The 24,837-nt window shown below is 29.2% G+C and overlaps 3 protein-coding genes across 6 annotated transcripts in view; 2 read left to right on the top strand and 1 right to left on the bottom strand.

Moving 5' to 3' along the window:
* The first annotated feature begins 525 nt into the window (after positions 1-525).
* Positions 526-8,385, top strand: LOC146722035 (uncharacterized). Of its 2 annotated transcripts, XM_085485593.1 has the most exons (5): positions 526-897; positions 4,278-4,393; positions 5,116-5,354; positions 5,564-7,182; positions 7,312-8,385. In XM_085485593.1, the coding sequence occupies exons 2-5, from the start codon at positions 4,313-4,315 to the stop codon at positions 7,485-7,487; spliced, it is 2,115 nt and encodes a 704-aa protein (XP_085341719.1). In that variant the 5' UTR covers positions 526-897; positions 4,278-4,312; the 3' UTR covers positions 7,488-8,385. The 2 variants fall into 2 exon arrangements, with proteins under 2 accessions (XP_085341719.1, XP_085341718.1); XM_085485592.1 differs by having other exon boundaries at positions 5,564-8,385.
* A 4,093-nt stretch (positions 8,386-12,478) lies between these two features.
* LOC114930143 (adenylate cyclase type 10) lies at positions 12,479-23,421 on the top strand. 2 transcript variants are annotated; one of them, XM_085485589.1, is made up of 23 exons: positions 12,479-12,733; positions 12,846-12,982; positions 13,118-13,329; positions 13,577-13,683; positions 13,918-14,042; positions 14,138-14,306; positions 14,607-14,750; positions 15,084-15,290; positions 15,373-15,647; positions 15,735-16,345; positions 16,410-16,562; positions 16,756-16,973; positions 17,325-17,520; positions 17,593-17,808; positions 18,043-18,234; positions 18,488-18,726; positions 19,894-20,150; positions 20,231-20,351; positions 20,447-20,630; positions 21,093-21,180; positions 21,485-21,581; positions 22,682-22,960; positions 23,106-23,421. In XM_085485589.1, the coding sequence occupies exons 1-23, from the start codon at positions 12,641-12,643 to the stop codon at positions 23,259-23,261; spliced, it is 4,476 nt and encodes a 1,491-aa protein (XP_085341715.1). In that variant the 5' UTR covers positions 12,479-12,640; the 3' UTR covers positions 23,262-23,421. The 2 variants fall into 2 exon arrangements, with proteins under 2 accessions (XP_085341715.1, XP_085341716.1); XM_085485590.1 differs by lacking the exon at positions 16,410-16,562.
* The window catches only part of Cda5 (Chitin deacetylase-like 5), a 60,244-nt gene continuing 58,786 nt past the window's right edge, over positions 23,380-24,837 (bottom strand). For both annotated transcript variants that reach the window (XM_029301823.2, XM_029301817.2), the window contains exon 16: positions 23,380-24,817. In XM_029301823.2, the coding sequence (XP_029157656.1) occupies positions 24,653-24,817 (165 nt within the window). In that variant the 3' untranslated portion in view covers positions 23,380-24,652. The remainder of the gene's footprint in view (positions 24,818-24,837) is intronic.

The raw sequence follows: 24,837 nt of genomic DNA on the forward strand, positions 1-24,837 counted from the left end.
AGAAATTAGTATGATGTTTTAAGAACTCTAATAATAGATAATGATATTTAATTTAATTATACTGAACTCTTTAGTTTATCTAATTTTTAATATAAATATTTTTAATATTGTCTCATCAATTTTATTTACTATATAATAAAATATTTTTTTTATCTAATACTTTTGTCACAGTACAAGAAAATTAAAAAAAATCGAAAAGTAAGAGGGACACAAGTTTTCACGTCACAAAAACTGTAACACGATCAACTTAACAGGTGAATAACAGTAACCCCGAGAAAGGCTAAAATATAGCGGATTGTTAAACTGTGGAAGTAAATAACAGTTATTTTAAAAAATGTGAACGTTTCATGCGGACAAAATTATTAGACTGAGCTAAAAAGCAGGCTGTTCATACACTTGAACGACACTTCGGGGAAGATTCGTATTCTGATTGGCTAAAATTGGGGAGGGAGAGAATAGTTGCCCCTTCAACAGAGCTACATCCATGTGATCAACTACGATTTCGTTCTTAGTAGGATTTTGAACGTCCGAATCGTCGGGCTGTTACAGAGAAATTTGTAGAAAAACGATTTCTCGATACCGACATTCGATCACAATCCCTATATAATTAAAATAATAAATAATAGCGTCAATTTTATCTGCGTTTGTTTAGGAAGTATTAGCAATTATCTGATCTTTCTACATTCGCGAGATAGTATAAAGAAAAACGACTTCAATAAACAATAGCTATTCTGTTACGTAGTGTCATGAGTTTTATTAATTAATATGTGAGTGTGTGTGTGTGCAATCCATAAAATCTTCATTAGGAAAGAAGAAAAGGTATACTCCTGACAGAAAAAGTGCTGACAACAACAAAGTTCATTATTGGTAAACGTGATCAGGTGGCAGTAAAATAAGGTACAAAATAATTGTGATATTATTTAATCTTGATTAAAGTTTTCCTTTAAATTACTTATAAATAGCGACCAAAAATTTTGAGATATATGTATGATGCGTGTATATACTATTTTTTTTTAATGTTTCCTATATTAGATAATACGTAAAATTACAAATGTAATACGCATTTTTATCGCCAATTATGAATCTCCTGAGCTTTTTTTTAGAATTTATCTGAAAGAGACGAAAATATGTTATCTGTCATGTAAAATTTATCAAGAAGTAAACAAAAATTTACCCACGCAATTCTTACCCCTTGTAAAAATCTTATTATTTTTATAAAAGAGATTTAAAAATGTAAATCACGATAAATTTAGACTGAAATGTCTTGATGCTGTTATGAATATTTAATATTAAAGTATGCTCTGTTTTATTATCGTTTTTGACGCGAAAAGCTTTCTTTTCTTTTTAAAACAATTAAAATTATCTAATTATAATTTCCCTTCCTTGCTCGAAATCTTCAATATATTTAATATATTATAAATTTATTAATTTTTTATTCACACTACATATTAATATTGCTCAGCGATTTTTCCCCATCTACGTCTGCCTTATCTCTAATTTCATATATATATATATATATATATATATATGAAATATATATTTTGTAATTATTATTATTAACGTAATTATTATTTCATACATATATATATATATATATTATTATTATTATTATTATTTCATATATATATATATATATATATATATATATATATATATAGGTATATATATATGATCGCTTTGTCATATGTTTTTCTATTTATTGTTATGATCTTGAGAAGTATATGACTTGTTTGGAATTTGAAAATACCATTGTCGTTTTGACCTTTGAAGGAAAGCTTTGTTCATTTGAAATTTTAATCAGAAATCATTTATCGATTTTATTGAGTTTTTCAAGGAAAACGTTCGTCGATTTACTATCAGTAATTCATTGGTCTTCATAAATCATATTTAAAGTATTTATTTTTAATGAGAACTAAATATTTTCTTCTTTTTCATATAAATGGACAAAAATATATTTGTTGAGAAAGATATAACATTTACCGATTAAAGTATTTTAATTAGCCGCGGAATCACATTATCGATTTTCAAGCACATTTTAATTCATTATTATAATAGTTATAAATATTATTGCAAATTTTTTTTGTATTTGAACATCGTGGAAATAATTGTAGGAAACATCACAAGAAATAATATTTTGTTTCATAAGTACGCATACAATTTAATTTCATTATTTTACACGTGCTGGCTTTCTCAATTAAACTGTTCATTCTCATGTCAGAAGTTTATTGACGTTTAAAACAATCAAAATTCAATGTCTATATAAATTATTTTAGAATATATATATATATATATATATATATATATAACATAAAAAAGATGTACAAAACTGTAAAATCATCAGATGATAATTAAAAAATGATAGTAATTTAATCAACCAACAATCAATTTACAAAAAGACACGGATAATCTAAATATTGTTTACGAAAAACTAATAAAGGTCGTTTAGTTTGATCAAAGTAATGAGTATATAAAGAGCTTGAAACCGACACAATAATATAGTTAATTGTTTTACATTATCATTGTATTATATCTTGTCACATTCTAAGATCAAAAATTAAGGTTTTTTAAAAAAGTTGTGTTTTAGGTAAGTTTACATATTAATGTGTTGAAATATTTATCGTTTTATTATAGTTACATTGTTTCTTTTTAATTTTTTAATTTTTTAATTTTCTAATAATTGTCATTATTATAGCACTTGATAAGGGCCGAAACGTCGTGAATATTAAATAAAGATCACTTATTTAGCCAGAGTTGGTTAATTAAATTACTATCATTTTATAAAAAAGAAGAAATAGCGATTATATATATATATATATATATATACGGGGAGATATAATTTTAAGCCGCATCAATATCTTTGTGTATTTATTAAATGTATGTTGTAGGCATTTTATAGATTTAACCTTTTTACAAAATAATTCAGTATCAAATCTTCATAGCTTTTTTGTAAAAAAAAGCTCATTTTACAAAAAAATGTGCAATATATATATAAAACAACGTACAAAAAATCTAAATGTTTTGATATTTTTGTTAATCATTTTTTATACTATAGATATAAAAGTTTCTTTATCTATAAAATTTTTCCAGATTTTTTTAGAGGGAGAATCGCTGTTACGATCCGCGATAATATCAATAATTATAAAGTTCAAATTTTTTTACAAAAATAATGAAAAAAAATTCTATATTTAAAGAATAATCACATATGTAAGTGTATTTATCATCTTATTTTACGCGATAATATAAAATATAATTATTAATTTTATCATCGAATTCGGGAACATTGATTCATGACTTTCTTTAAAAGAGACCATTTATAATGTTTGTTGAATTCATTTACATACATGTATTTGTCATTCTCAAGTTCTTTCGCTTTCCCCTCGTCGACACAAACACATGCAAAATTTGTTTTCTTAAAAGTCATTGCGAAAAATTTGTCAAATTTTATAACTTTCAATAGAGCAATTAACCCTGAACACTTACTCTAAAGAGCTTCGGAGAAAGTAACAGCAGGGAAGATTCGTGAATATTAAAAACATATTTACCGCTTAAACGTGCAACTTAAATTCAATAAATCAATTTAAATCAATGAACAATATATATTTTTAAAAGAAGAGTCGTAAATCTCTTTGACATGTTTAGAAATACAAATATATGCAAAACAAAGTATGTAAATATAAAAAATTGGTAAAACCGTGAAGCAATTTAAATTTATAACATAAAATATGTTCTTTCTTAATAAAGTAAAATTATTTCAATTATACCAAAGGCTCTAATATTAACATTATATAATAATAAATATAGTAAAATTAATTATGTAATAAAACTCTGATAACAAATACAAATTCAAAAAATAGAGAAACAGAGAAGATTTTTAAAACAAGTTTGTTGCACCTAATTTCTGCGTTTGGTTGTTATTAGCTCGTTTCCTATCTGAATAATATATTCTTATAAATATACTTGAATAATCATTAAACAATTTAACAATAATTTACCTTTGAATTATATTTATTAAGTTATATTTGATTAAAAAGTCGAAGAGAAAAGTTATTTGAGAGAAATTATTAGAATGAAAAAAAGAATAAGAATATATGAACAGTAGACAATCATGTTTTTATGATTTAAATTTTATCTATAATTAATATTAATTTGTATTATATATTTATGTGTTAGTCATTGTTTTCATAAATAATAATTACGTTAATTATGAAAAATAGAATCTCTTAATTAAATTTTCCTGTTCTTTGTGCATAATAATCATTTGAATAATTTTATTTTAGATTTTATTTACTTTGAAAGTAATAATAAGAAAAAAATGGCTGAAATGAATAAACCGAAGAAGTTCCAGCAACATAGGCTGCCATTTACAACTTGGTTAGATTTAGATAGATTCATGGTGAGTAATCCCTGTGCAACCCCTCTTCGATTATACTTTATCTCTCTCTTTCCCTCTCTCTAAATCTCCGCATCCCCATTGCAACTGTACCCTTCTCATTCTCTAGACCCTTCCCATTTTACTGACAACAAAATGTCGGCAAAATGAATACAATGGAGGTGGTATTGAGTTTTCGGAATGACGAAACATATTCCATCTTTACGTATCTACTTCATGTTTCCTGTTTTCTTTTTTATTTATTTTTACTTTGCTGGATATATATTATATTATTATATACAAACAAAAATGCAATTTTTAAAAATTAAATGACAAATAAGAATTACAGTGCAATATGTTCTTTAGAACATATAAGTAGGCCCACTTACAAATGAATATATTTTACTTTAAATTCAATACTGTAAATTCAATGTAACACTATATACTTTTAACTTTATCATTTTATGGCTCAATACTTTTAAGATGTTAAACTTTCAAAAGTTTAAAACTAGAGCATAAAAAAACTAGTTGCCATTTAAGTATACAGAAAAATAAATTAATTTTTCACGATAATTATTAGAGAGAGAGAAAAAGAGTATATATTCTGTATAATATAATATGAACTATATGTTTGTTCCTTGATAATTGAATTATTTGACTTTACTCAAAATTCTTCGATTATACTTCGATTTTCTTATCTTTTAATAAAAAAATCTCTTGTAAACTTTTTTTTATATGCTTTACAGGACAAGTCTAGAAATAATGATTCTGGTATTGATTGTTCACCCCAGAGCGTCGAATTTCTAGATAAACAGAAAGAATCGCTTCCAAGTTGCTCTGGACGATCGTTTACAATTAAATCAATACAATCGAGCGACTCCGAAAAGTTTCAAATACTTTCAGATTTTCGGAAGCGAGGAGACGTTGATCACATGTTCACAAATCCTGTGAAATGTGAATTGTGCGATTTTAATGCTTTAACATTGTGAGTATAATTAATCTTTCAATTATGAATATATTGAAAAATGAGATTAATCACGTAAAGAAGTACATTGTGGAAAAAAAATATTAACTCAAGATACAGTTTATTATTAGCTTGTTATCGACAATTTATTTTATTTGCTTTTATTTAATAAAACTCGAAGACAAATTACATTTTTTAAAGACATATTGAAACAATTTTTTTTTTTTTAGGTTTCAATATTATCATCATATAATCGAGCATTGTAAAAGAACGGACGATTCAGATTTCGACACTGATCTGATGCAGATCGAAATGGAGAATACCGACTCTCTTTACGACGATGATTGTCTCACAGAAATGTCAAGTAAGAAAGGGAAACGACGAAAAACCCTCAAGCCTAAACGTTGCAAGTTTCGTAACTGCAACTTCGTAACGATCGAGAAATTGGATATAATGGAGGCAAAAAAGAAACTTTGGCAGCACATGCGTGAAAATCACAAGTACCCTCTCGTCTGTCCTCTTTGCCCATTCGTTACCGAGCCGAAACATCATATGGTTTATCACTGGCTGGGCGATCACACTAACATCAGACCGTTCAAATGTGAGGAACCTGACTGCTCGTATACTTGCGTGGCCAAGTCGATGTTGAACAGTCACGTGGTACGTCATTGGAACTATTATCAGTTCAATTGCGAGGAGTGTAGCTTTAAGGCCAGACTACTCCACGCGATGAAGAAACATATGAGAGAGAAACAACATAGTCGCGTGATGATATTGAACGAGGACGGCACGCGGAATCACAAGATTATCGATATATACAGTAATAAACGCGGACCCAGACGGAAGATCCCCATTAAATTCCAGGATAAACCGGATCAAATCGATCTCAACCAATCAAGCTCACCAGCACCTTTTCCAGAATGTCCAGAACTAGTCTCTCATTCTGAGCCTCAACCTCAGCAACAGTCACAAACAGTTGAGACGGATAGTAACATCAAAAATAATAAGGACGAGAACTTAGTATATTCATTTTTGTACAAGCTGAGTGAAGTAATATCACGAGCGATCGCCCTTTGGAAGAACAGCGATGAAAAGGAGAATATAATAACTTGGTACTTCCTGAACAACACGCTTTGCAATTTGTACAAAAAAGACGTGTCAGTCTATTATACCGGAGCGCACATGAATCATTTCAACAGTTTGTATGTTATGAAAGCAATAGTAGATGAAGACATAAAAAATTTAAGCAAAATATATAATATGGCTCATGATAATTCCGAAACAAGTAGGAATAACGAAACTGGTGCTAGCAACGAGAATGCTAACAATATCAACACAATCAACGGATCATCGATATACGAATCGGAGTATCAGTTAAAAACACAGTATATCCCCACAAAAGACAATATTAATTTCGAAATAGCTAACAGTGAAGTTGATCCTGCCGAAACAAGTAGGAATAACGAAGCTGATGCTAGCAACGAGAATGCTAACAATATCAACACAATCAACGGATCATCGATATACGAATCGGAGTATCAGTTAAAAACACAGTATATCCCCACAAAAGACAATATTAATTTCGAAATAACTAACAGTGAAGTTGATCCTGCCGATGACAAGAAGGATGTTGACCAAATCTTAACATCCAAGGAACGGAAGATTGAATTCGAAAGATTAGATGACACGATGGCTGCAACTAGCAAAAATTTCTATTTAACTAACAATAAAGCCGATGCTTGCGATACAATTTCAAACGAAATTCCGACATTCAAGGAAGAGTCTCAGCCGCAAAATATTATTCTAAATAAACCAATGAATATATTCAAGCTTACAGGCGCCACTAAACGTAAGTGTAAAACACAGACGCGTTTGAAAGTAGAAACGAACACGGAATGGAATAAAACTGAATCTTTCGAATCTCTGAAGGACATTCAATGCATTTTGCCAAGAGAAAGTAAGTTTAATTTAATTACAGATAACGAAAATTTATACTATTGCAAACACTGCAACATGAAGTTCGCAGACCAGCTGATACATGCTATGCATATGCACTTTCACAAGATTGATGATCCCTTTACGTGCAATGCGTGCGGAGAAAAATGCGCCAACGGCGTAACTTTTAATGAGCATTTTATTTCTGCAAAACATTAAAATATTACTAGTCCAGCAAACACAAAGTAACAATTACATAACATCAATGTTACAATTTCTCACTCAATAATATAACTATTACGTACAAGCCATGTTATATTGCAGTTATATTGTTGAGTGGGAAATTGTAACATTGATGTTATGTAATTGTTACTTTGTGTTTGTTGGGAGTACAAGTGAAAGAGATCTTAAATTATAAGTTATTAATAAAATATTTACTTTAGTATTAAGAGTCACGCTTCTTAGCCTGCTAGATTAATAATCCAGGTAACAAGCTGACGTTAAAATGACGTCATTGACGTCAAAATGACGTCATAAAACGTTACAATACAAGAGATTAATAAACATTATAATATTATTTATTCTATTACTACTTCTTCTCTTATTATAAGAAGAAAAAGTATGGTGAAACGTCAAAACTGTTATAAATATTATAACAATTTTAGTTAGCACCTTAGTAATAGCAATAGAAAAAATAAATACGCGTTATACGATTTATACATTTTACAAACATATTTTAATATCACAAACTATAAGACAGCATGACGAATAGGTATTGAAATCACTATTATTGCGTGAATTTTCAATATTAATTATATTTTTATAATAAATAACAATCGCAACAGAATATTTTTGTATTTATGGAAAAATTACAAGCAAAATAATAGTTATAACAATCTGGACAAATAATCAAATTGAACGAGAAAAAAAAGGTTAAATCCTCATATAAATTTTTTTTCTTTTTTTTTGCAAATAACATATAACTATTATTTTATAATTTAATTTTTTCAGTATTCAGTTTATGATTGCGTTCAATTTAACATTCTTCGAAATTATATGACTTTTTGATATATTTTTGTACTTACTAGTCTTATGAAATAAAAATTATTTTTATTTATTTTTTGCATTATGTAATAGAACTATGTGGACAAAATCCGATACATTAATTTTTTTGATAATTTTTCCAAAAAGGTTTATACAAATATACTCAATATAAGTTTTTAAAACAGGGTATAATAATGTATCAATTGAATAATATTAGGTTTATTTTTTATGATTTTATACATTACATTACTTTCTAAAATTATTCTTTATTTTTGTTTTCTTGCGTAATATAAAACTCTCTTTTTATTTTTTTCTAATAATATCGACGATTAAAACAAACAAAAAATGGATACATAAATTCTTTAAAAGAGTATTTAGACTTCTACTTTAAAATGCATAATCTGTTATATATTTTAAATTATCATAATTAACACGTAAGTAAACATATAAAATTATACTATTCTTTAAATAAGGCTAAACAGATCTGGCGTTCATGTTATGACAAGATTTTCTTTATTTGCATACATGTCATTACTTATAATATGTATTAATAATATTATGACATATATAATTGTTATATTAAAAAAGACTCTTTACAATTTACAAAATGGCAAAATATCGATTACAATGTATATTATCGATTGCAGTATGAAATATCGACTATTATATATCGACTATTACATAATACTATAACTTTTTGTTATAATATATAAAAATATTGTCGCAATTAAAACGCCAAATTTGTTTAGCCATATTTTAGAAAAAGCATGATTTTTATCATTATACAACAATACATAAATTTTTGTCGTAAAGAGATGCAACATTATTGTAATTATTCTACAATACCTTAATAAACTTTATTATAAAAATTAAATATATTAATATTGCTAGGCAATTACACAAAGGATTAGTTTCTAAATTAAACGACCAATCTAGTCAAAATTATTGTTTATTAATTAGAATAAGTTACCATTAGAAATAATCGATTAATTATAATTAGAAGTAAATTGATTAATTTAGAAACCGAAACTTTATTATATATACAATACATACTTTTGTTATATAAAATATATAATTAATTATGCATTTTATTCTAGAATTTGTATAAATGTTTTTAATAAAAATTATTGAAAAATTAAGCATCAGATATGTACATGTTAATTATACCAAAAAGTTAGCGCATATATGTCATATTTATATTATATAACATATATATATGTATTATATATATATATTAATTATATGTATATTAATATATAATATTAACAATTATATATATGTATATATATTAAATACATGTCATAATAGAGTAATTAATATTCCGTATTGCAATCGATTGTATTGTAATCGATATTTTTTCATTTCTTGTAAGAAGTAATATATATTTTTATTACGACAATTATATATGTATATATATATATATATGTCATAATATTATTAAGACATATTATAAGTAATGGCATTTAATTCGATAACTGAAGAAAATCTTCTCACAGCGTGGACACCTGATTTGTTTGGTCCTATTTTTAAAAAAGATAGTATGACATTAAAACAGGTTAGACCCTCTACGACATGTATTTTTTATCTGCATGATCCTACATTCCCCAATCACAATTTTTAATTTTATATATTCTATGTAGATAATGCTTTATATATTCTCTTTATATTTTATATATGTACAATTTTTATTTTAATTTAGGCATTACATTTGCGTAATGTAGATGAGCAGATACACCTTATGGCAACTTTTGTTCCCGACGAAATAATTTATGAGACTGATTTGTCAGATAAAAGTTGTCGAAGTTTTCGGGCTGTTTTAATGTTTCTAAACATCTCGGGTTAGCTCTTTCTACAGTATTGCATTCGTAAATTTTAAATTTTTTTACGACAAAGTAGTCAATTCCTTCTTTCTCTTTAAATCATTTTTTTAATTGACACTCTTTAAAAATGTACGATTAATGTAATGACAGGTTTTTCAACGTTGTTTAAGAAGTATACTCATGATAAAACTGGAGGAAGTCCAGTCTTAACTACAATATTAAATAATTACGTCCATATCGTAGTTCACGAAATATATTGCAACGAGGGAGATATACTGAAATTTTCTGGTAATAATATTGTTCGAGATAAGGCATGCATATCAGTGAACAAGAAAAAAATTAGCTATCTTTTAATAAAAATTGTAAAATAAAGAGAATTAATTTTGCATTTTTTAGATATTAATATTTCTTTTATAAAGTTGTTTTTATTTTTTTTTTAATTTTTTCTTTTTTATATATTAATTTTTAAATGAAAGCTTTTCAATTAAATCATTTAGTATTAAGTGTGTAAATAAAAAATATTCTATTGACGAAAGATTATATTCAATTTAGAATCTGTTACTAATTGTGTAATTATAATATCGCAGGTTGATAAAAATACAATTACAAATTGAAAAAGATATAATTACTTCATATAATTAAAGAAATGCAGATTTTTAAAAACTTATTAATAATCTCTTATTCACTGATAAAGCTTATCTTTTAGCTCTTCGGTTCTTTTGAAATAACAAATTAAAAATTCAGCTCAAGGATTATTAGCTGCATGGAAAATGCACGATAATGAGTTTATGTTTAATGTCGTAGAAAAGGTAATTATATGCGCACAGTTTGTACAAAACTCTATAGCAACCTTAAAAGATGTCGAGGAAATTTTTAAAGGTATTTGCCAAAATAATACATCTACAATTTACACTGAGATTAAATAAAAATTTTTTACATAAATTAAATAAATAAAAATTAGATTAAAATTATTCAAATGAGAATAATTATTCTAGTAAATTGATAAAAAATTTTGTTTTCGTCTTTCTCTCGAGAATATATTAAATTTTAAATATATGAAATTTTTAATAATAGTAAATGTAGCAGTTGCGGCTGGAGATGTAACGTTCTCAGTGATAGGTAGCAGTGAAGCTCGACATTTTGTGATTTATGGTTCGCCAATTGAAGAACTAAAAGAAGCTAATAAGATTTCCTTACCAAATGATTTAATACTATCATTGAGCGCATGGCAGCACTGTACACCGAGTCAATACGAATACGTCATCAAAAACCCATATAATATTAAGGTCCATTTCAATTATAATCTATAAATAATGATATTTTTAATAATATTTTTAATTAAAAATTAGAACGAAAGAATGAAAGTTTTCTTTACTCGATATATGAAAATAATTTTGTCAAGTATGAGAAATAAAATAATTGATGAAATTAAAACGAAATAGTACAGAAGTTGCTAACTTGCAAAATAATGTATCAAATCCAATTAACATTCAATTTGCAATGTACAGAGATAATTTTTCAATAATCGTAGATAGTAAAAGTATTAGAGCAACCAGACACTAAATACACAACACCGATATCGTCGAGTGTTCATACTATTTCCGATGGAATATCCATGGAAGGAAAATCTATAACAAGTCCTGTCAGACCATCATCACCTTATAGAGCACGTATATCTGCTAACGGAGAACCTTTACCCTTTGAAACAGTGATCTCTGATACGAAAGAGAAAACTTCTACAGGTGAAGCAAATAGTTTAGTTTCTTGTTTAAGTTTCGAAACCACTTGTCTCACTTAAATTTCAATGATTTAGTAAAAATCTCCTAAATTGATTTCTATATTATTTTTCTTCACATGTTTTACTCTCAATTATAGCTGTGCTTTTCCTATTTCGCTATAATACAATGATTAATTTATTCTATGTCCACTTTCCGTCATATTTTATGCAACTATCAGTTTCAGCCATAGACATATATATATATATAGACTAAACATCGAGGGGTTTAAGTCTGATCTTAAGATTCTGTTCAACCAATCAAATGGCTCCACGCCGTCTCAATCTCTCTTAGGATGATCTTAAATATAAGATCGGACTATGAATATCGGTCCTAGAGAATACTCCCCTTCGACTTTTTCCTCTATTAGACCAACAGAGTAACGGAGACAGCACCTTTTATCGTTCTGTCCTTTAAGGCCTGATCTACAATAAGTCGTGGGTCGGAATGGAAACGATGGTCCAATCAGAAAATTTCTCTTTGGAAAACAAAATTTCCTCATCGAACCCTCACTTCCGTTCCGACATACGACTTATTGTAAACCAGGCCTTAGAAGACGCGAACAGTTCCGCTCACAGATGGATATTTAGTCTATTCTATATTATATATGTCAATGGTTTTAGTTCGTGAGTCTTTAATTAATAAATAATTGTAAATTTTTCATTTCTTATTTTTAAAAATGCTTTCTCCGAGTCTTATTCGATCGTTTGGAATGTGCATTATTTTATATTGAATGCCACCAGCAGCAATTTCTGCGATAGCGAAATTAAATCCGGATTTCGCTATGCTACTGAAGAGCTATTTGATAAAGCCGGTAATCCAGCAGGTACTATTTAACGTAAACTATCTTGGCTGTGATAAAAGAGAGAAAAATGTTTTTTATACTGCGTCTGCTCTCTTTTCGGAATTATTTATTAAATATTCTTCATTTTTCGTAGATCGAAAAGGGTCTATCTTTAAGACTTATAGCGGAGATCAGACAAATTACAATAGTATCCCTCGATATTTTTCCCGAAAAATGTTCAGACAAGGAATTAATTCTTTTAGTCGACAAATATTTTTTACTTTTGCACAGGTATGCATCAAAATTTATTGCAAATGACAACCAAAATAAATAATATATAAAATATAAATACCTTAGCAATATTAATATTATATTTATCGGAAAAATAAGAGAGAAAGAGATTTACTTATTTTAATGTTTATTTAGCATAGTTACGCAATACGCAGGTTGCATTAACACGGTGAATCTATACGAAAAAAATATTCTTTTCGGTATCGCATTTGGAATTCGCGGATGGGATGAGAATGATCAATTTAAAATCGACGAAACTTGCAAAAGGGGAATTACTTTCGCGATGCACGCATTACAAACAATAAAAAGCATAGGGGTTCGAAGCACATTCGTGGGTGTTTCAACAGGTATAACTTTTTCAGAACAAGTGTATATATCCTTTCATAGATTTATTTAATTATCTCGCGTTTAATCATCCGAAGAATTTATTTCAAAGAATTAGAACGTGAAAGAGTAAGCCTTAGTTAATAGGTGAATGAATATATTATTACGATTCAATTGTGCATATGTTGTTTCATTGCGATATGGCAATATAATGAAAGTCGCGTTTACAAATATAACAATAATATATCTGTATTGTCAATTTAATTTTAGGAATGGCTTACTGTGGCGTGATTGGACACACTGCTAGAAAGTATTATGCAATCATCGGACCGCCCGTTGATAAAGTTAGGAAATTAATGAATATTTCTTACGACAAGGTAATATTGACAGAACTTACTCTATTAATGTTATAAGATATTTAAATTTAAATATATATATATTGTAAAATAAATTTATGTAAAATAATTTAAATTGTAAAATAATTTATCCCTTTCTTGTCTCTTCTCAAAAAAGTGATATTGTTTTCAATTCAATATACTTTCATGAAGTTGAAAACAATTATATGTATAAAAATACATTTCTTGAGTGGTATTTGAATTACGTTTTCGCAGATTTCCTGTGATTATGATACTGTAATACACAGCCATTTGGAGAAATATAAATTTCGCTCTCGAGGCGTGAGATTGTTTGATCAAATAGAAAAATTTCACGTCTACGAATATCTCGGCGATATGGCGTGAGCATTTAAATCTATATAATAGTTAGAAAATAAGTCTCCTGTGTCAATTGCAAAGTGTACAAAACATATTCCTTTCTTTGATGTTCAAATAGAATGAAAAAAGATTTGGATGCAACTGCATCTTTGGACTATTGTTATCCTATTCTGGATCGAGCACAAGAATTGGAGAGCTTTAACGATATTTTGGACGAGATCGGAGTAAGAGGTCGAAAATATTCGGGATTATTAATTGAGGTTCGATTTAAATTCTTCGAAAATCAAGTGAGCGTTTGTAATTCTTAATTAAAGCTACTACGATTCACGTTAGTATTACATCACTATTACAATTACAAAATTAATCATTTTGATCTATAACTTTATGTAATAACATATATAATTATATAAATTCCAATTTTTTTCTAAATATAATTATGTTTATATTATGATATTATAATAATATTGAGATAAATATATAATTATATTGCTTTATGCGTATGACGATAGAAAGTAAAACTTAAGAATCCAATAATGATTATTCACCATTGCATCTGTCTTGCTAAAATTGATTGTTTGTTTATTTAGGGTATCGAGAGATCAGGAAAATCAAGACTTTTAGATGCTTTTGTCACGAGCGTTTGTAGCAGACAAATAAAACCGATTAAACTATCCCTTCACATGACATACGCGGATAAAGCTTATTCAGTTATACATCATATTATTTTGCAAGTACGGAATGCTCGATTTATTTTCCTAAGTATGTTTAACAAAAATAAGTAAATTAAGAAAAATTGATAGAAATTTATTCTGAAAATTTAAATGAATTTTTAATCATTGGAATAAAAAAAAAATAAAAAAATAAATTTTTAAACACTGTAGAAAAGTTTTTATTATTTTTAATTTTCTATTTTTTCAATATAAATACTTTTAAAAAATTGATAAGAAATAAGAAAAAAATTGTTTAATTAAAAAATTAAGAAAACTAAATTTTCAATTAAAATGCTCTATTAATTCTCTTTAATACATCTAATGTTTGCCATGATAAATCCTTGTTTCGAACAGATACTTGAAGCCGAGTATTATGACACGGTCGAGGAGCGTGAAAAGATATTACTTAGTAAATTAGGTGGTGTTCTCACTCTAAAAGATATGTGCTATCTCAACGTTTTAATGAGAGTTCATTTTCCTCTTTCCGACACTTACTGCTCGGACTCTGATTGGCAACGTCACATGAAGACTATTAGTATCTTTGAAATTATATTAAAGCAGGTAATGTTGTTATCTTGTCTCAGATAAATGACTATTATTTGAAAATTGTTTTCACACAACTTGAATAATTAATTTCTCACAGTTGGAATTTAAAATCTGCATTTTACTCGACGACAGCCAGAACATGGACTACATGTCTTGGCAATTTTTGTCATCGGCCCTTAACAACGATAACGTTGTCATGGCGTTGACGATGTTAAAGCCCAACTCGTGGGAGGATTTGTCCCACGTGGAAGTGGAAATCTACAAAGACAAAAGGTTCATGAAACATGCGTTGCACGGTCTGGATGTGAATCTACTCCCGACATTCGCGTGTCAATTCTTAAACGTCTTAGCATTACCCAGAAAATTAAACAGGTACTGGCATAAGACCTCAGAAATAACTCCGCGACAGAACAAATGTTGAAACCATACATTTTGTTGAAACAATGATATTCTTCTTAGGGTTTTACGAAGACGCAAGGACGGCCATATTGGATGGTGCGAGACATTGCTGACGTTGATACTTCAGAATAACGCTTTGGATTTTATTAAGATATCACCTGGCGAGGCGACACGACGCGATCTCGTTTTTACCGATGTCTCTATGGTGACAAAACTGCCGGTTGATTTGACGCCCGAGGAACTTGCACCACCTTTACCCTGGTCGCAAATGAGCCTGGTGGACGTCTGCGTCACGAATGACAATTATTTCAAAATTACGGATATAGATCGCAACATGAGAGGCAAATTTTCTTATTATTTTCAGTCTTTTCTCTTCTCTTTCTTCATACAAAATTTCCTAGTTTTTCAAGGCAATGTTTGCGACAAACGATTTATTTCCAAGTATACGGAATTTTTCCTCGTGAATTCTATGAATGTATCGTTTGGAGAATTTTACATTAATTTGTTCATTAAACACTTGTTCAATGTAGAATTAATGAGCGAGATCTACTACAGAATGAACCCGTACGAACAGAGTTTTATTACGTGCGCTGCTACGCTGGGTAAAGTGTTTAAACGAAGCATGCTACAAAATGTAATGCCAAACTCAATTCCACCGCATACTGTAAGCGGTAAGTGTTATTTATTATGGTCTGTATGTGTTCTAACTTATATAAATTTCGTGCAATTCCATAGCCGTTTCCGAGATGATTCGAATGCGGATATTAGAATGTGCCTCGCTTCAGCGACGAGATTTTCATATTGAGGACCTTATCTTCTGTATAGACAAGAAGCGAAGAACGTTCTCTGATATGCACCATTTATTGTCTTGCCAGTGTTATCATTCACGTTAGCTCAATTAAAAATATTTAATATTTGTTCTTAATTAAAAAAATAATAATATGACATCTTATACAATTTTTGATAAGAAAAATTCGAATAAAAGTTTACGGAATTAAGAGCAACACAATCGTGCTGATTTGCTTATTTTTTTATCTGTTTCTTAATTGCTTGTACAAATATTTGTGCATTTTTATTCCAGAAACTTCCGCTTTATCCTCGCCTCTTTATGCGCACTGTAAAATGCTGGAGTTCAAAGTTGACTTATTTCGCAGCATAATATATGATATGCAGTCGAACGAACTAAAACAAGAGCTTCATGCAACAGCGACCAAGATACTCAATGCAGACGCACGAAAATGCAGTTCTTGTGGCAGTGGTCATTTTTTACAAGTTCCCAGCAAGGAAAAAATCACGGAGGTCAAATCACAATCGTAAATAATAATAATTAGTGTAAATTGTATCTCGCAAATCATATGTAAATTCAAAAGCGTGGAGAAAATGAATTTTTCTTCACAAAACTTTCTCTTTTTATGCCAAATGTACCTATAGTATTGCCAATATGTTTACTTTACAATAGAAAATGTTCACAAGTAAAAATATAATAAAGTCAATAAATTGAAAGCCAGTTTATCATTGCAAAAAATTGGAAATTTACGATTTTACATAATTAATTACTGTAATTAATTTTTTTCTAATTTATTCGTCCTTTATAGAGTGTATTTTTTATATTCAGAACATTCAATCTGATTAACATTTTCCTATATTCAGGAGGAGGAAAGCCCAACACAGTCGCCTAGAATTTCAATGGTTCGTCATCGAACCTTGATTGCATATCGAGACGAACGAGGAACATTAGCGAAACCAAGTATACTTCCCACAAGAACGATTAGCATGAAAAAAGAAGAGTGCGATCTACGCAGAGTGTCTATCATGCCGATGTATCTCGATGACGAAGATGAGAAAGGTTGTCAAATAATTTGTCATTTCGAGGAATTTTCGAAAAATTTTATTACTGTATATTCCCTCGCAATTATAGCTTCGAAAAACGCAGAAAAACCTAAAGGAAGTATAACGGAAGAAACGGTAAGATTTTGGAAACGACCTACGAGCATTGCTCCATTAATTACGAAAGATGATCCTACTACTATACATTATTTGGAAGCGTTTGGTCACATCGATTATCGCAATTGTTATTGCGACAGTGTCATCAGTCATCTTTTTTGGAAATTGCATCGGCATATTGAGAACAGTGGTAAAATTATAAATTTTTACTGATTTTTTATATGCAAAGTATAAGTAGCTTAGGAATATTTCAATATATAAAAAAAAACTATTATTTCTCTCTATATTATTAATACATCGAGATATTCCTGAATAATCTTGCTTATTATCAAATATTTTTTTATATACAGTTCCGTATTATATGTATGAGAAACATAATATAATCGTACTGTATATATTAATAATTAATATTGATTTATTTTAGGAGAAATCGATAAAATGCTCGACTTCTTTGTGGAATACAGTGCCGGACTGATTCAAACTTCGCAACCACTTTATGCTATTAAATTGCTTTCAATTGCCGCTGACAGAAGTGAGGCTGTCGACATATCCGAATGGACGGATAACAATGTCGAAAAAACTATCACGAATAAGGGAATTATCCTAGCTTTAATGGGTCTGTATATTCACAGATTATTATATAAATATTATTTATTTCTAAAAAGCACTCGCGGGAGAGTTTACTACATTTTTCGCGAACATGCATCGTTATTTAATCTGAATAAAACCGATTCTATTCAAATTATCAGAGAAATAATATAATTCATATCATCTGTATAAAATAATATGAATCTCACGAATTTTCGAATTATACTTATTATATGATGTTAGTGTATATATATTATAATGTTAATTATTATTGTGTTCAGGCGACGCACATAGCGCATTGGGAAATTACGATCAAGCTAAAAAGTACTACAAAACAGCAGTGAAATTACGAAATAAATTGCCCCAAACGAAAAAAGCCATTTGTTATCGTATAATGTCGAACATATATTGTAAGTTTCAGCATTTTCCTCGCTATACGATTAATACAGTATCGAGGCAAGATATCGTAAAGAAACTGGAACTGGCATCGTATTTGCGTCGTCTTTGCGTCGCGTATATGGTACGTAGTGATTTATTAAATTAACTAAAAATTAAATATTTACTTTTTACTAATTAATACAGCCACATATAACATTGATTTTTTAACCAAAGAAAATGTTTTTCAATTTTCTTTTTTAAAATCAAAAATTAATAATTTTATTCAAAATAAAGAACTTGGAAAAAAACGACAAATTACTTACGTCGATACATGTCTTATAAGCCATATTAATTCTTCTTCTACCTACGAATTCTGTTTCAAGTAATAAGTAAGAGAGAATAATAAATCGAATAAATAATACATCACCGCTTTGTTGCTCCGCCATCGTTTGAGTCCTTCCTGAATCTCCTCTTTTCTTTCTTCTTTATTTCTTCCTCTTCCATGTTCATTCTTCACTGCTCTTTTATGGCACTTGCGATTAATTATCGCTCACGCACTAATTAGCAAAACGCGTGACAATTTTTGCACGACACTCCCGATCGATGTTGACACATCGACAATTGCTGCGTGGTAAAACAATGCTATATTAATTATTTTTTTCTTACTAAAAGATATAAACATGAATAAATATACATATTAAACTTAAAGTTTCGCAGAATGTAGTATTCGAAAATATTTCGCCAAAACTTTTACTGAATATTCGCGCGATAAATCAAAGATAAATTATCAGTGAATTAATATATGTATTCGCCTTCTCTCCTGTTATTTTACAATTTATTTGTATTATTTTATGCTTCTAATCTCACAAAAAATGTCGGATATATTGTACTTAAACAGACAAAAGTTTATTGCGCGATTAATTGATTTTGATAATACATAGCTGTCACCGCTATTTTCTTTTATCACGGGAATTAATAACATAATTAATAAACGCAAATAATCAATGAATCGCAAATAATTGTATTTGTTACATATCTGCCCGCTCGCGTCTCACCACGTGAATGTCAACAAAATGCGACCGTGTGTATATAAATAATAACGCTGTATTTGTCACGCAAAATCAATTTTTCCGAATTTTTTAACATATACATAATCGTTTTGTTGAAACAGATACTTTTATAAATATAATCTTTAAATGTATCTAAATTTATAAGAAATTTTTGACCTATTTGATATCGTTAACCCGCTTCAAAATACACTTTCAGAAAAGAAACTAAAATTTTATAATTTTTGTATAAATATTTACAGATAGAGAATAAATTAAACACGGCACAAGTTTATGCCTTAAAAAGTTTCAAACTGGCTTTTTCAACCATTGGCGGTTTTCTAGAGAAAGGTGAAGTATATCTCGTGACAGTTCGAGTATTGCTTCGCACAAAAAATACTAAGTTAATACGATATATTGAGAGACCTATGCTTGCCGTAATAAAGACAAAGACTAGCTGGAACAATGTCGAAGAAATTACAATGATGGCAAAGATTTATCTGATGATGTATCAAATTAGGTATATTCAAATGTATTAAAAATTTATACGAGAAAGAATATCTCTATCTTGAATTAATCTAATTATATATGTGAAAACAGAGCACTAAGAGGTGAATTGGAAGAAGCTATAGATATTGGCATAAAAGTTTTAAAAATCTCTGGAGCATTGCATCTTAATAAATTGATGTTCATTATTGTGCCATCGTTATCTCAGATAATGGTATTATTTTCTCGCAAATATTTTATTTATATATAAATTTTCTAATTATAAATAAATTTTCTAATTATAAATTTTTTGCCCAATAATTCGATCAGCTGTGGACCAAACGTATCAACGAAGCCGTCGATTTGGTACGAGAGATATTCTTTTTAGCGGAGGAGGATGTGGACTTGTCAAATAAAACGTGGTATTACGCTCTTTCCTTAGAATTTATACTGGACGCAGGAGTAGTACTAGATTCGTACGAAACTTTTCAGAACTATTATGAAAAATCTGTGGGTAAGAAATATATAACAATTCATCCCCGTCAAAAAGTTGCGTTAAAATTTATACAAAGAATTTTTCATTATTTATAATTTTCCACACAGAGAGAATTTTCTCTTAGAATTTACTTTGAAAATTATGGTAATTGTGAGACAATAGTATAATATTGGAAAAATTTTATAAGAGTTTCTCTAATTAATATTTATCACAATATAAAAACTAGTATAATATAAACTATTAATCACAATAAAATATGCACATAGATTATATGCATAGTAAAATTAATCGAATATATTATATTTTATTGTGGTAGATATTAATATTTTTTATTTGTGGTAAAAAAAATATTAATTAGAGAAACTCTTATAAAATTCTTCTAATACCATATTGTCCCACGATTACACTTATACACATATACACTTTATTCATTTAAAACTGTCATTATTTTAACACGCGTTGAAAAAAATGATTATGCAGCTCAAGACAGATCGAAATTTTGTGTATGGCGCGATCCGCAAAGCTTGTCCTGCTTATTGACTTGCCAGTGGTTATACCAGCTTAGAATGTAAGTATTTAATTATCCTTTTATCATTATCGATTTCCCTTCCTTCTTCAAATGTGATAATAAAATGATAATAAAATAACTGAATTTCAAATTATATTATAAGTTTTCAAAATTTATAAGTTAAAAATATTTGACTCATTTCCTCTTTCATATCTTCATAAAAAGTACTTTGGTACCAAAGATGAGTTTAAAATTATTAATTTGTGTCGTTCAAAAATTTTAAAAAATTAATTTCAAGATGCAAATAATTGAATAGATTAATTATTATAGAATTGTTGCTAATCGAAAGATATTGTATATGCAGGGGACACGCGATTACTAACGCGTTTACCTCCAGCGCGGAAGAATTCATAAAGGATGTTAGTTGCGATGATTTTTCTCGAATTTTTACTTGCATCAAGGTATACTCGTAAATTTTTAAAAATTTATGTGTTCTTTTTCTAAAAAAACAATTAAAATTAAAATATAAAATATATAATAAAATATAAAATTCAAATATAACTGTTTAATATAATATACTGTAGCATTATTTATACCCTTTATTATATTTTTTAATAAAAGTTATTAAATTGTATTTCTCAAATTTGTATTAGTATTTTACTATCAGGTTGTTATATTATTTGCTATCATAATTAAACTTGATGACAAAACTGAGTTTGATTTATAAGTCGACACAATTACTTTTACTTGTAACTTTCTACTGTATTAACAAATCTGCTTATAAATACTAAATTTATGTAGCATATATATATATATATATATATATATATATCTCATTTTATTTAATCTAATCGAATATAATTACGCACGTAAAGTGAAGTAATATTATTCTTTGATAATAAAATCTCAAAAATTGCGATGCATACATGCAAAAATTATTATTGCAATCAATGCATAAAAATATATTAATTAATTATGCAACGCATAAAAATTCAATATTTAAATCTTTAACAAAAAATATAAACGAAGAAATAAAATTGTCTACAAGAATCTTTTGTGGTCAAATATATATACGCTTTTATTAAACTCACGCGAAAGTCTATACTCCTTATATCCATCATGCTGCGCGGCTCGCGCGGAACTGATTCTTGTTCAACGTATTGCGAGCGCGAAACCGAGGTCACATGATCATTGGTCATGTGACCACTGGTCATGTGACCATCGGTCCCGCGCTCGCGATACCCCGCACGAAAATCAGTCTCGCGCGAACCGCGCAGCATAATAGATGTGTGGAGTGTATTAATCTGATAGAAAGAATAGAAAGAGAGAGTTGCTTTCGTTGGGTCCGATTATGTTGTATAGAATAAATAAATTATACTGTGTCGATTATTCTCTTCTTCAGATAAATTCATGAAAAATTTTTTAAATAACATAATTTCACAAATCTATCAAATAAATTTCAAGATTGAACATTTGTTTAAGTCCCTTTCGTCATGAATGATAGATTATATATTAAATAAATGATTACCTTTTTTTAATCGCTTTAATTTTTCTTTTGTAGGGACTTGAATGTCATCTATTGATGCTGCTTCATTGCATCAATATGAAGCAAGACGAGTTGTTGGATCTGACTCAAGATATTTCCAAAATTATCAAATGCCTCGGGAACGTTTCCAAGCACGCGACAGTCGTAAAACCGCGTTTGTATTTGCTGATGGCGTATCTGAATGTTCTTCGAGGTCGCAAATCGACCACGCGATTTTATCTGCACAGAGCACAAAAATTTGCAGTTTTACAAGGAAACAAACTGATGGAAGCATGGATCTTGCAAAATAAAAGGGTGAATAGATTTAGTTAAAAATATGTTTTACGATTAATTGGTTCCATTAAGATCAAATTAATAAATCTTTAATTTCATACCGAAAAATTGTCAGATAAAATCGATAATTAAATATTCCAGACAATTAGACTAAATTTTTTTGCAGACATGGAAAGAGAAAATTTACAATAATATGGCGCGATATTGGGTGGAATACGTTGGATCGGCAGACATTGTATCTTGGCAGTATATTCAGCATTTTAACATCAACACTTGGTCTACTATTCTCTATCCTTTACCGACACCTGATTTACATTTGTAACTAAAAAAATGTAACTGTTTGACACATTATTTTTTTTTTCATCACATTACATTAATATCTATCATAGTTTATGATTATCTCTATAGATGTTATAGCTAGAAGGAGATAGTTGCAGATGTTGTAGCGAAATATTTATTTATTAAAGGCATATTACATTTTATGTTCTAGAAGATAAACACGACGATCCCTTCGTGCGCACGATACTTCGTCAAGGTGAAAATTCCCCTAGTCTTTCCCTTTTTTTCCACAAAGTGACCTCCGCGCATGATGAATCTCAATCGCGACCAACAGTCACGAATTCGCTTAAATACGGATATCTTCGGTGACCGACGTTTACGCTTATATCTCGATGATTTATTATTACGTATTGCGATTTAATTAATTGCTCTATTTGGCCGAATTTGGCCGAGTACGCCAAGGATGTTTGTGGATTTGAGAGAGAAAGAGAAAGAAAAACGGAAAAGGAAGGAGAAAAAAGTGAGGGGAGAACACGAGAAAAGCGGAAAGAAAGGTGCCTCGTGATCGCGATCGATCTTCTTCTCATTGATTTTTAAAAAGACAAAGAAAAGAAAGTGTATAAATACTTTAACTATTCTTCGCGCGATCTTACATGCACGATTTCGTCGCGATGATAATTTTGATTTTAATTAACTTAATTTAATTTACCACACACATACGCTTGTCTCTTCAGTTCAACTTCATTTCGTATTTTAACTTATAGCACCGGCCAGAATTCACTTAGAAGAAATTAACAAAATTTAGGCATATGATAATTTACATAAATTATTTCCTATAACATAACTAGATGTTAACTATTTTTTGTTTCTTTTCGAATGAAAATCATAGCTACTAACAAAATTTTCATTCACAAACCTTGTCATTGATGAATATAACGGGGTCTCGGTTCGTTAGAGATCCAGCGCATAGCTATAAATTCATTTTTAATACACTCTAACGTGGAAACGCGAAAATTTTGCAGACTTCTTTTCAGCGTAAAACTTGCATCGGCGTACTCGGCCCGAATCTGTGTTCACTTAGGACACGCGCGTATAATACTTGAAATTATTTGCCCGAACAGAAGAGTGTCTCCCCCCTTTCGCGCGCGCTGCCGCGTCCCCGAACAACGCGAAAGTCCAAAAGAGATATTCCAAATAAGTGAAAATGTCTCTAAAAGGAAATATGTTTAAAAAATATATATCTAAAACACACATCCACACGAAAAAAGTCGCATGTTGTTTATGTATCTATATATCTAAGATATGTCCGTGAAAGGGATTAAGGTCTCATTTAGATCTCTCGATCGCGTCTTTTGGACGTTCGTGTTGATCCGAGTCCTCGTTTGATTCGGGGATTCTCCCCGATCACAACGAAGTTTTGAAGCTTCCGTCCGCTCATTCGTGGGCGTCGATCTCATTGTCGATGCGACTGCTACGTATACCGGTCTTGCCTGTCCAGGGATAAATGTCCGGGCACGCTTGGCACGTCTTCATGTATCTCACGCCGCTCTTGTGCCAAAGGTTGCAGACCTTCGCGTTATTGCACTTCTTGGGTCGGTCCTGCGTACACATTTATCGCG

The sequence above is a fragment of the Nylanderia fulva genome, unplaced genomic scaffold (assembly GCF_048542155.1).
Source record: "Nylanderia fulva isolate GAGA-0341 unplaced genomic scaffold, ASM4854215v1 Scaffold38, whole genome shotgun sequence".
In the NCBI taxonomy this organism is placed as follows: domain Eukaryota; kingdom Metazoa; phylum Arthropoda; class Insecta; order Hymenoptera; family Formicidae; genus Nylanderia; species Nylanderia fulva.

What these genes read in the sequence shown, in the direction of transcription:
- LOC146722035 (XM_085485592.1), top strand. Translation starts at nt 4,313, where the DNA reads ATGGCTGAAATGAATAAACCGAAGAAGTTCCAGCAACATAGGCTGCCA. An exon ending in TAGATTTAGATAGATTCATG is followed by an intron (nt 4,394 to 5,115) that starts GTGAGTAATCCC and finishes TATGCTTTACAG; the next exon opens with GACAAGTCTAGAAATAATGA. An exon ending in GATTTTAATGCTTTAACATT is followed by an intron (nt 5,355 to 5,563) that starts GTGAGTATAATT and finishes TTTTTTTTTTAG; the next exon opens with GTTTCAATATTATCATCATA.
- LOC114930143 (XM_085485589.1), top strand. Translation starts at nt 12,641, where the DNA reads ATGCCACCAGCAGCAATTTCTGCGATAGCGAAATTAAATCCGGATTTC. An exon ending in TACATCATATTATTTTGCAA is followed by an intron (nt 14,751 to 15,083) that starts GTACGGAATGCT and finishes TGTTTCGAACAG; the next exon opens with ATACTTGAAGCCGAGTATTA. An exon ending in TTGCCAGTGTTATCATTCAC is followed by an intron (nt 16,563 to 16,755) that starts GTTAGCTCAATT and finishes TTTTTATTCCAG; the next exon opens with AAACTTCCGCTTTATCCTCG.